At 46.8% G+C, this 12,422-nt stretch overlaps 1 protein-coding gene across 6 annotated transcripts in view; it reads left to right on the top strand.

The window, feature by feature from the left end:
• Positions 1–12,422, top strand: part of ENAH (ENAH actin regulator) — a 799,370-nt gene that overhangs the window by 591,503 nt on the left and 195,445 nt on the right. For 4 of the 6 annotated variants that reach the window (XM_086926157.1, XM_086926158.1, XM_086926156.1 and 1 more), the window contains one exon: positions 9,843–10,652. The exons of the other annotated variants lie outside the window; for them this stretch is intronic. In XM_086926157.1, the coding sequence (XP_086782283.1) occupies positions 9,843–10,652 (810 nt within the window). The remainder of the gene's footprint in view (positions 1–9,842; positions 10,653–12,422) is intronic. 6 annotated transcript variants of the gene reach the window in all.

Genomic DNA, 12,422 nt, shown 5'->3' with positions numbered 1-12,422 from the left:
TCACTCACCAAGTATGTAGTGCAGCGGCTGGCCGTAAAGCAGGGAGGATGTGTTTATAAAAAAGAAAGCACAGCGTCTCGCACTTAGACTGTGTTAGCGATTAAAAGTTAAGGGTTGCAGTTGCTTAAAGATAAAGCAAGTAATGTCAAACTTTTACCAAGCATGAAGCGCAGCGGTCGGCCGTAAAGTAGGGCGGGAGTGTCTTTAAAAGAGAAAGTGTGGCGACGTCTATCATTGATCGCCGCACTTGAGTCTGGAAAATAGGACAGGTATGTTGATAAGCCAGATTACTTGTACTGGCTGCAAATAAAACAAAAGAAAACCGTGTGGTCACCATGTTTTGTTAATAATGCACAGCGTGCTGTACTCACCAGGGCGTATTACATGCAGGAGTGCCACGCCATGCAAAACTTGCGGAATAGAATAGGCGAGACCTAAAAAGCTGGCTATGTGTGCAACCATTGTAACTGTCACACTTATGTCCATTGTAGTGTTTAAGGCAGGTGTCCAACGTTTGCACACTGAAAAACCTTGGTAGCGTTATTATGCACCTTTAACTTTCAAGAATTTCCTATATAGATTTTTCTAAAACAAAAATGACCGTTCCTAGAAATGTAGGGTAGCGATCACTTATGTGCCTCATAGTTGCAACAGAAAGGATTCCCAACACATTTTAAACTGAGCATTGAAAGTGGCAGTGCACTGGTCCCCAGTGTGTACCTTTCTTTGAGCATCAACCTTGTTGATACTGACCTGTTTGTCTTCATTGTAGGATAACGTTTTCTTCAAGGTAATTTATGAGCATTAATGGGGCCACTTCCTAATCGAGGTCCATTTTGGATCCAAGCAAAATGTTGCTGCTTCACACAATGATATGGGAGGCTCTTGTCCAACTTTAATATGTCTTACACTGTGAGGAATCAAAAGTGATTTCTATATGCTACAGTGTCTGTATAGTGGAGGGATATTTGGTGCTGCACTCAAATGGATCCAGTCCTTCCTGACAGGGAGAGGCTTTCAGGTCCGCCAGGGCGAATGTTATTCTAGGGAAATCTGTTTGGGCCAGGGCGTGCCCCAGGGCTCGTCCCTGAGCCCCACCCTATTTAATCTATATATCTCCCCGGTGGCCCCTATTGTTGAAGGCCATGGTCTGCACATAGTGTCCTACGCTGACGACACGCAGTTGGTCATCTCCCTTTCACGTGCGCCCGGTCTTGCGGTGGACAGATTCAGAGCTTGCATGCAAGAGCTAGCAACCTGGATGTCCACCAACTGCCTCAAATTAAATGGCAGTAAGACTGAGGTGCTCATGGTGGGGGGGAGCCCATCTGTCTAGTCGTCGGCGTGGTGGCCTTCATGCTTAGGCGAGGTTCCAACACCCTGTCAAGAAGCTAGGAACCTTGGAGTTTGGCTTGGCGCTGACCTGTCCTTTGGACCTCAGATAGGCCGTGTGGTGGGTGTTTGCTTCAGCGTCCTAAAAAGTCTGCAGAAGGTTTTAATCTCCTTCCTACGTCAGCCCATAGGACGCTGGTGCATGCCCTAGTCACATCGCGCCTGGACTACGGCAATTTGCTGTACCTAGGAGCAACCAGTAAGGTAATAAATCGCCTCCAGGTGTTGCAGAATGCGGCAGCCCGCCTCATTCTGAAATTTCCCAAAAGATCTGCTTCCAAAGCAGCCCTTCAGACCCTTCACTGGCTCCCAGTAAAGAGCAGGGTCGAGTTTAAGGCCCTTTGTACTTGCCATCGAATCCTTACTGGGAAGGCACCAGCACCGCTCCAGAGTCTGGTCACCAGATACGCGCCTACGCGCGCCCCGCGCTCCTCCTATGGAGGCCTATTAAAGGTCCCTAGGATAAGAAAGGCTCGCATGGGAGGTAGATCTTTTCGCTACCTGGCGGCGACAAGCTGGAATGCCTTACCTCTGGACCTTCGCCTGGAGCCATCTGAACTTGGCTTCAGGAAGAAGTTAAAAACACACCTCTACACACAGTAAACAGAGCAGACCCTGCGGCCCAGCTTGCTGAGTCCTCCTGTCTTAGCGCGGGGACACGCCTTCTGAGCGTAACCAGGCGCTTTATAAAATTCCATTATTATTATTATTATTATTATATCTTTCTACATCTTCTAAATGAGCCTAGCCTGGACACCCTACTAGGGCTAAAGGCCATGTCCTTGTAAGGAACCAGCCCTACCAGTTGTATGCATGAAGTTCTATTCCAGTCCAGGTTTTCTCTTTGAACTCTGGGACTTGTGGTAAGGTTTGTTCCATTATAAAACGGGACTACAAGTCCTGGAATTCCAAGGGAAAACAACATTGGCTGTACCAGCACATCACTATGGACCTGAGAAATTTGGCAGCTATGTGCAACATACTTTATTCATCCAAAATTGGTACAGCAATTTTAGAATGGTAACACTGACCTTGAGTCCCAGGAATGAACTCAAGATAAGGCGCCTTTCATTTTTTAGGTCTCGCCCTGCGATTGCAGGCCAAAGGCCTGCTGTCGCAGAGCGAGACTATTGCAATCATTCTCGCTTTCAAGGACTGAAAGGGAGAGGACAAGAGACTGGCACGCGCATGCACACAGCAGCCTGCCGGGATCAGGTCGCGCGCGTCAACACGCGCTCTGATTCCGGCAGGCTGTTCACAACACGTGCAAACACACATACAGCCCCCCCCCATACACACACTCACGCACACACATGCACAGAGAACCCCCTCCCCCCCCCCCCCTTACACACACATCCCCTACCTTGTCTCGGCGTCTTCGCGCTCCCTTACTCCCGCTCCTCTGGTGCGCGCACCACTGGTTTCGATTCCCGCGTCGGCTCCTCTGGCGTGCGCGTGCACCACAGGTTTCTATTCAGTGTTCATTTCAACAGCCAATCAGGAGGCAGAACTCCTTGAAGACATGCTCCCTCTCTGGTCCGCCATCATTTTAACCACGGACGCACCCCAGCAAAAACGGCAGCATGGGCCAATCACCTTTGTTGCTTTGCTTATTATTTCCGTGGGCAGCTTTTGGTTATGCAGCCCGTAACGTGACTGGTCTCTTTAGTTCCTCCCAGCAGCAGGGACTAACTACAGTATCATTACCCTTTGTCCTGTTTATCTGTTCCCTAGGGGCTTTTTTCTTGATTTCCTACTCATGTTTAGTGATGGTTTCCTTTTCTTTTGCAGAGCATTCTTGCTCTGAGCTTAGCAAGGCTGTTTCTGTAAACAGGGCTGAAAATCATGCTGTATCTGTCACATTTACAATGCCCTTTGCCCCAATTGTGTTTTTGTTTTAATTTCTCCCTCAGGCCGACTGCTCTGCTCGGTTCCTCTCAGTGCTGCTTGGCCCCACCATCACAACCTGCCTGGGCTCATTCACTTCTGCTGACAGCCCCTACGCCCTCTGCCCAGTTTTTTGTTTCTTGTTGCTCTGTGATTAGTGAGCGTGGACGGTGTTACCAGCCACTGAAGAATGGCGTAGGTCGTGGACTATTAAACTCAGCCAAGTAGGACCCCCCTGGCTAGTGATAAGTTTGTGCCGAAGGCTCTGTTGCACATTAATCAGTTGGAGGGGACAAAGCAGATTACTCCTAGGGCACCCCAGGATGGAAAATCACATCTGGAACATGCTCCCAGTGATCTTAAATTACAGATATGTTCAGCTTCCCGGAGACTGGGCATGTACCTATGGAAATTATACAAGCTTCAATTATGTGTGATGGTTTCTTGGCGCACAGGCTTTGCTTTCCAATTCACTGGCTGCATTTCGTCAGTGTGGACGTTGCTTGTTCACACAGTGCTTAAATCGCATTTCTCTCGTTAACAGCTGTTGGTGGAGCATAGAGAGGTTGAAGTTTGCGCGCTGCCTTGCAGCCTCAGAGGTTTATTTTTCTTAATGGAGCTCCACTTACAGCTGCCCACAGGAGTGCCCCTAAACTGACCCACAATTTACTCGTGGAAGCCCTGGCAGTCAAACCCCAGCCCGCCCACTTGAGGCTGCAATAAGCATCAGGTATTGGAAAAGCCATTCAGGCAAGAAATTGGGAATTCTTTTCAAATATTGCGTCTTATTCAAGGGCCACTTCATGCATGTCGCCAGGTAAAAGCTGTGCGCACAAAATATTTTATGTAATCTTTCAGACAACTACATCATCCCCTGAAAATACCTTAGTTTTATAATAATGGTATCAAGCAGATTTTTTAATTTGAAATCAGCGAGAATAGATATGCAAAGCCCTGAAGTTTATAGCCACATAATGAAACACAATGATTCATGGCATGCTTATTGTAGGCAGATTTCAAAATGGTAACGAGCAGACTCTGACGGAACTCGGGATACCTCGCAGCATCTATTTGTGGTGCGTAATGGCAGCTGACAATCTCTGTACAACAACGTATGAGTTTCGAAACTAAGTCAATTGGAGCTGCTAATTATGAAACCATGAGCTTCATTACAGGCATGTCAACCAATCAACAAATTCCGGCTCTGCAGAGGTGCATGTTTCTTAAAAACTGACATCATCCCGGAAACTTTAAGGTAGGGCTACGAGTGCTCTGCAGCTTGTTTTTCACTCCTTGTCTTCCGTTTTAAGACTGTTTATTTTGTGTGTCTTTCTGAGTACACGGTGAGTAGAAATAATAACTCATAATCCACATTTGTAGCTGTAGAAGAAGCTCTTCTTTACTTTACAGCAATGCATGTGTCTGTCCCTAAGCCGGCAACTTCACTGATATTATCGGGCTGACAGGCCTTTCCCTGCTGTTTCTTCACCGGCAACTCACCCCTGCATGCCGTGGATCTGAAAGAGTGGGTGAGCCCACTCGTGAAAACTTTTGCTAGTAAAGCATGCAACAAATGTTAGTGGGACTCCCGATACATTTATAGGAGTGGAGGTGGACCTTCACGAAGGCTGACGGCAACGTGTGGTTATTCTTCGCAGTATAACTTCAGTGGACCTCCTTTAAGGAGGTTCTTTCCTCATGCAAGGTAATCTGGTTCTTTGCACACCACACCCTTGTTCCTGTTTGAATTTAGTTCACCAGCCTACACCTCGTTACTAAAATGTCATCTGTTCTTAGCATAAGGCCTACTAATGTACAGCGTTTAGATCACTAAAGGGGCATGGGACGCTGGTAGTGTCTGTTGCCTTATATATCGGAGGATTGTAGTTATTTTGGAATTTCCCATTATGACACAGTTATCTATTGGCATTTTTAATTTATAAACCCACACAATATATTTGTTTCCTATTTACCTCAGTGTGTTAGTTTTGTAAAGCACGTCATACCCTGCAAGTGCTTCCAGCAGGGTGCAAAAGCAGCAAGGGGGACTAGAATTAACTCCATGCGCACTAATGTAAAGGGCATAACCAGCTGCTGTGTATAATCGAAGCACAGTAGGTATCTTAGCGAGTGGAAGTTCAAGCTATTGGTGATGCAAATTATAATGCAATGCCAATAGCCCATACTTTCAGTAATGCGAGACCTATTGCATTGCAAATGCTTTTTTTTGTTGCTCTAGCCCTGCCACCTCCCCCTGTAGTATGTTTATCGAGGGACCTGTATCGATACTCCTATTCCTGACCCATGTAGTAGGACTTGGCAGTCAGGCCGGGACACGAAGGGACCTTGGGCTCTTCACTGGTCTTATCTGCACTCTTACACTTCCTCTACTCACACTGGGCCACTCCTCACAACTAAGCTTTGCTGCCGAGTTCTCCTTCACAGGTAGGCAGCCTTTTGTTTGCACGGCTCTCTCTGCAAGTAGGCAGCTCCTAGGGTCACTGGCTGACCCACAGCTACTTCCTGTAAGATTGCGAGAAATCAGCTGTTTCCGCACCTTGAGGGGACTAGCTATCAGCGATATCCGTCTTGGTACACAGCTGCTCTTCTCCTGTGGCAGTGAATCAGCTCGAACTGGAAATTGGGGAAGTTGGAACCCATTTAAAAAAAAAATATATTTTCAGATTGGCATGGATATCCACTGGCAGAGTTTAGAAATAGTCTTGGTTCAATTTTCTTTTCATAGTTATGCTCTTCTCTAAAGAGCGTATAGGTTATTTGTACAAGGTGAGGGCTCCTCAGAGTAGGTAGTGACCATGCTGGCTCCAAGCAGGATTACCTACAAAACTGGCACAATGGCTGTGAAGCTATACACAAGGCCCATGTCAACCTTCCAGGCTAGACAACTCAGGAAAACAAAAGACCCACTCTCTCCTCAGAAACTTCTTTCACTAGCAACTGTGTCTGCTTACTTACGCCGATGTCCCTACTATTAACAACATTGCTGCCACCAGGAAGGACTAAGTCCACGTAGCTGGTAGTAGGTCATTCTCTCTAATTTATTCAGCCCAGAGACCCGTTGCTGAAGAGTTATTTAAGGGCTCTGAGAGTTAGTCAGTGAGCGTGCGCACACACACACACACACGCACATGCACACACGCACACCCCCCCCCCACACACACCACCCCCCCACACCCCCCCACACCACCCCCCCACACACCCCCCCACACACACACACACCACCCCCCCACACACACACCCCCCCACACACACACACCCACACACCACCCCCCCACACACACACAACCCCCCCACACACAACCCCCCCCACACACACCCCCCCACACACAACCCCCCCCACACACAACTCCCCCCCCCACACACACAACTCCCCCCCCCACACACACAACTCCCCCCCCCCCACACACACAACTCCCCCCCCCCACACAACTCCCCCCCCCCCACACACACAACACCCCCACACACACACAACAATCCCCCCCCACACAAAACAATCCCCCCACACACAACTTCTTTCACTAGCAACTGTGTCTGCTTACTTACGCCGATGTCCCTACTATTAACCCTTTCGATGCTGATGACGAGCTCAGCTCGTCATCACCCACGGGTGTCGTGTGCTGATGACGAGCTGAGCTCGTCATGTATAATGGTGTCAAGGATTTTCCAGCACACAGCGGGAAAACGCCTAGCAGCCAAGAGGTTAACAACATTGCTGCCACCAGGAAGGACTAAGTCCACGTAGCTGGTAGTAGGTCATTCTCTCTAATTTATTCAGCCCAGAGACCCGTTGCTGAAGAGTTATTTAAGGGCTCTGAGAGTTAGTCAGTGAGCGTGCGCACGCACACACACACACACACACACACCACCCCCCCCACACACACCCCCCACACACACACCACCCCCCACACACACGCCACCACCCCCCCCCACACACACACCCCCACACACACACCACCCCCCCCCCCCACACACACACACCCACACACCACCCCCCCACACACACAACCCCCCCACACACACAACCCCCCCACACACACAACCCCCCCACACACACAACCCCCCCCACACACAACCCCCCCACACACAACTCCCCCCCACACACAACTCCCCCCCCCCACACACAACTCCCCCCCACACACACACAACACCCCCACACACACAAAACAATCCCCCCACACACAACACCCCCCACACACACAACACCCCCACACACACACAATCCCCCACACACACAATCACATACACACAACCCCACATTCACCCCCCCACACACAACACCCCCCACACACAACACCCCCCACACACAACACCCCCCACACACAACACCCCCCACACACAACACCCCCCACACACAACACCCCCCACACACAACACCCCCCACACACAACACCCCCCACACACAACACCCCCCACACACAACACCCCCCACACACAACACCCCCCACACACAACACCCCCCACACACAACACCCCCCACACACAACACCCCAAACCCACACACAACACCCCAAACCCACACACAACCCCAAACCCACACACAACCCCAAACACACACACAACCCCAAACACACACACAACCCCAAACACACACAACCCCAAACACAACCAACCCCAAACACAACCAACCCCAAACACAACCAACCCCAAACACAACCAACCCCAAACACACATCCCCACACACACAACCACACACACAACCACACACAACCGCACACACAACCCCAAACACAACACACACCCACAAAAACACACACAAGCCCACACACACAAGCCCACACACAAGCCCACACACACAAGCCCACACACACACACACAACCACACACACACACAACCACACACACAACCATCTATCTATCCCACTCACTCTATCTATCCTCACTCTATCTATCCTCACTCTATCTATCCTCACTCTATCTATCTATTGCCCTCAGTCTATCTGTCTATCTATCGCCCTCACTCTATCTATCGCCCTCACTCTATCTATCGCCCTCACTCTATCTATCGCCCTCACTCTATCTATCGCCCTCACTCTATCTATCTATCGCCCTCACTCTATCTATCTATCGCCCTCACTCTATCTATCTATCGCCCTCACTCTATCTATCTATCGCCCTCACTCTATCTATCTATCGCCCTCACTCTATCTATCTATCGCCCTCACTCTATCTATCTATCGCCCTCACTCCATCGCATCACCACAGCATCACTCAGCACCACCACAGCATCATTCAGGGGCACTACAACATCACTTTGCGCTACCACAGCTTCACTGAACGCTACAGCATCACTCGTCGCAACCACAACCTCACTCAGCACCACCACAGCATCAATCTGTGCAACCATTCAACAACGGGTTCAAATATGTTCTCTCAATGTTTCAAGCTTTATTACAAATGTAAAATAAAAAAGTTATTATTTCACTTCTGTTCAGTGTATTTTATTGTGACGGAAATCAAAGAACATAATCTTCACAAAATTTATTTACAAAAGTTTAAGCTATTGCCATTATAAATTACAATACTTTTATTTAAGTATATAAAAGCCATTGTTATTTGTAATATCAATACATCTAAGTCACGTAAATACAACACATATTGCATTACAAATGCTATAGGTGTCACATTTGCGAAAGTTATAACTATTGGCATTGTAAATGACACGCTATTAAATTCGCTATTTTCAAAACCAACACATAAATAAAAAATTTCATTTACAATACCAATAGCTTAAACTTTCCTAATGCGAGACCTATTGCATTGCAAATGCTTGTTATATTAAATGTATAGTATGATGCGTGTTACAGAGGGCCTCAAAACCTAACTACAAGTTTGTGTTTAGGACAAAGGGCCGGAAAGGGACACTGAGAAATAGTTGAGTGTGGAGTTGGAGATTCAAGGATTGATGTGGAGCCTTAAGAGGAGACACAGTGACACATTTTCTGCAAGCTCAATCTAGCCTTTCAGTGGCACTGCTCTGAGCATGCCTTCAGGCCACACTATTTGCAACAGAAGGTGGTCTAGAATTTTATCAGTTAAGCAACCCTTTAGGAATTTCATCTTTCATTACCGAATCACCCTCTCCTGTGATTTCAAATCTGAGGACTACTTGGGTGGTTGTAGTGCCTTTATTTCTCTACCTATTTTGCACTTCTTTAAAAACTGTTTGGTCTGTGGGTGCTTTTTGGTGGTAGTCACCCATCCTATTGTTCTGATAGTGCACTTCCAACTCCCCTGGTGATACTTCTTTTCGAAATCCTTTTAAGAGTTTGTATCCTGCTGCTGGTAGTGTAGCTTGTGATCCAACGGAGAAGTGTTAGTTGGGAAAAGTAATGGTAAGTAACGTATTCTCCATTATTTTGCCAATCGAATGCTTATTTATAAGTTTCCGGACTAAATTTTTATTTCAACCTAATCCTTTGGTACTAATAGCCTTCATTTATACATTTTATTGGAATGCTGGTTTTGTTGCTTCATTAGCTCCCTTTTCTCTTTCTCTTCTCCTTTTTTATCCTGTGTGTCGCTGCATTTCATCTTCTATCCAGTTCCAACTTTCGACAACTCATTGTATAGTGCATCACTTCCTGACTACGCCAGTTGCCAGCCTCCATCAGTGCCTCCTCCATCATACGCTAAAGCCATTGCAACACCAGTATCAAATCTCTGTACAGATTCCACGCCAGATTATACCTCAGTAACCTCTGCTACACCTAGTTCTACTCCTCCAACACCACCTTTGAGGCATTCTGCATCACGTTTTGCAACATCTTTGGGCTCAGCCTTTCATCCCGTTCTTCCCCATTATGCAACTGTTCCTCGTCCTATCACCAAAACTTCCCAGCCTTCTTCTCCTGTAAATACGGTCCCACCGCCACCTCCTCCAATAAAGCCTATTGCCTGGTCCGCTCAGAATTTTGCACCTCTTCCTCCATCTCCTCCTGTCATGATTAGTAGTCCTCCAGGCAAAGCCACAGGTCCAAGACCGGTCTTGCCAATTTCTGTGTCCAGCAAGCTATCACAAATGGCCCAGTCTCCCACTGCACCGAATGGATTACATGACTTTATATCTTATCCTCCACTTTCATCTTCTACCTCAGCACCAGCTCCCCCACCACCACCTCCACCCCCATTGCCACCTTTTCCTCCTTACTCATTTTCTGGGTCTCAAGCTACCCCTCCATCTCCGACCACCCCAGTTGCGTCAACACCCTCATCCCTCCCTAGTGTTTTCCCTTCTCCCTCTGCAGCTACCCCTGCCTCTGAGAACTTTCTAAACTCTTCCCTGGGAGACTTCTCTGCTTCTGAGCCAGTCTTGCAGACAGCCTCTCAGCTGAATCAGCCTCCAACCCACCAGGGTAAGGTTTTCTGTTCCTGCTACTAATAAACTAATTGGGGGAATGCGCTCTGGTTACTTGAAAAACTTGAAATGCCTGATAAAAATTCATCATTGACCTACTGCTTAGCATAAATCACTTGATTTTTCGAGTATACTGTACATGCATTGAAACAATACATAACGTATTTCTATGTCTGTATTGTGTGTAGAATTTTAAAATATATGTTTTAAATAAGCTTAGTCACATACATCGAAAATGACCATGGATATTTTTTCCAGATTAAACATTGAGATTTGGGGCCATTTTACCTACGTCATGTTTTGTAGATCATTGACTCGATTTAAGACTGGAAATGGGATTAATCATGTTTAAACAAACGTCTGCAAGCTCTATGCCATCTTTGTCTTAAAAAATCATTTTTTTAGAATTTTAGTATTAAACCCCAAACGGTTTTTTCTGCACCTCTTTTTAACCCTCTGAGTCTTTTAAGGCATGATATAAAATAGCAAAGACCAATCACAATGCCAAAGATATTCCGTTAAAGCACCTGATGGTGGTAGTTCGGAAAAAAATCTTGCTTTATCAAGGGGGTTGAGAAACTGGACTACATTCATTATTATATGATTCAGACAAGGGATCTAATGCCCCCAGTTCTTTAGATCTTGCCTTGAGTTAGTTTCACCATTAGCAGCTGACTGCTCGTAGGCACCAGTAAGTGAATTACCAGTTGATGGATGTTTTCAAGCTCTTTGGGTGACCAAGGCGTGGGGTATTCAAGGAAGGTCCGAGACAGATTTTGAAGAAAAAAAGTTGACTACCAATAACATATATGGAATGTCGCTGTTCTGAAAATGTGGACTGACTTCTGTTCTCGGTACCTACAGTTTCGGCGGCACTAGGCTGGGGGGGCCAGTCTCTTTCGGTAAAAGTATCCATTTTATGGAACCATCTTCCTGACAAGCTGCAGCACACAAAGGACTTCCGCATTTTTAAGAAATTACTTAAAACGCACCTTTTCAACCAACCCATCTAATTAATCTTTACTCTCTGGGCCATAGTCTGCCTCTACACCAGGACACTCCAGAGTATTTGTGCGCGCTACAAATCATCTGTAACATAACATAACACGGGGCACTGCCGCTTTAGAGTCTTTTCCATGCCTTGCTAGATACACTCTGTGCCAACAGTGTTCTTGCTCTGGTAGTCTGTGTTTTTTACTACTAATTAGGCCTTAATCATTAGCTGTTTGCTTGTGTTCCCTCCTGGAGGGTGCCTTGACTGACAATTCACAATGGAGACTGTTCGCAGGAATGGGTCCTTATTTGCATAAGGTGCCCCTCTGTCCACAATGGGTGAAACACGACAGGTGGGATGCTACCCAGAGTGCTTTGTGTGATTTAGACTATTTGCAAGCATTCTTCCCAACACCTTTTGAGTGTCTGAGACTGATAATAGCTGGTGAGTTTTCATCTTGTTTACTCCAAGTTGTGAGAAATTGTCTTTAGCTACTTGGTAGTTTACATAAAACATGCAGACTTGGTTCATCTGCCATCTAGGGTTTCATTTGATAATTTTTCGTCTTTTGCCCTTGGCCGTGATTCACCATTCCTCTTTTAGATGTAATCGCTCCTGTATAGGCCTCCTTTGTACCAAAAAGGACTGAGAACCCTGACCGCCTTTAAACCGAAATAGATAGTGAGAAAAGTGATAGATGGGAAGCTGCGATCCCATGGATGTATCTGTGCTATCCTTCATAAAAACTACTTTAGCGTCTTATTTCCTCGTGAA

Source organism: Lissotriton vulgaris, chromosome 6, assembly GCF_964263255.1.
Source record: "Lissotriton vulgaris chromosome 6, aLisVul1.2, whole genome shotgun sequence".
Classification (NCBI taxonomy): Eukaryota; Metazoa; Chordata; class Amphibia; order Caudata; family Salamandridae; genus Lissotriton; species Lissotriton vulgaris.
This window is presented reverse-complemented; position numbering and strand designations above follow the sequence as displayed.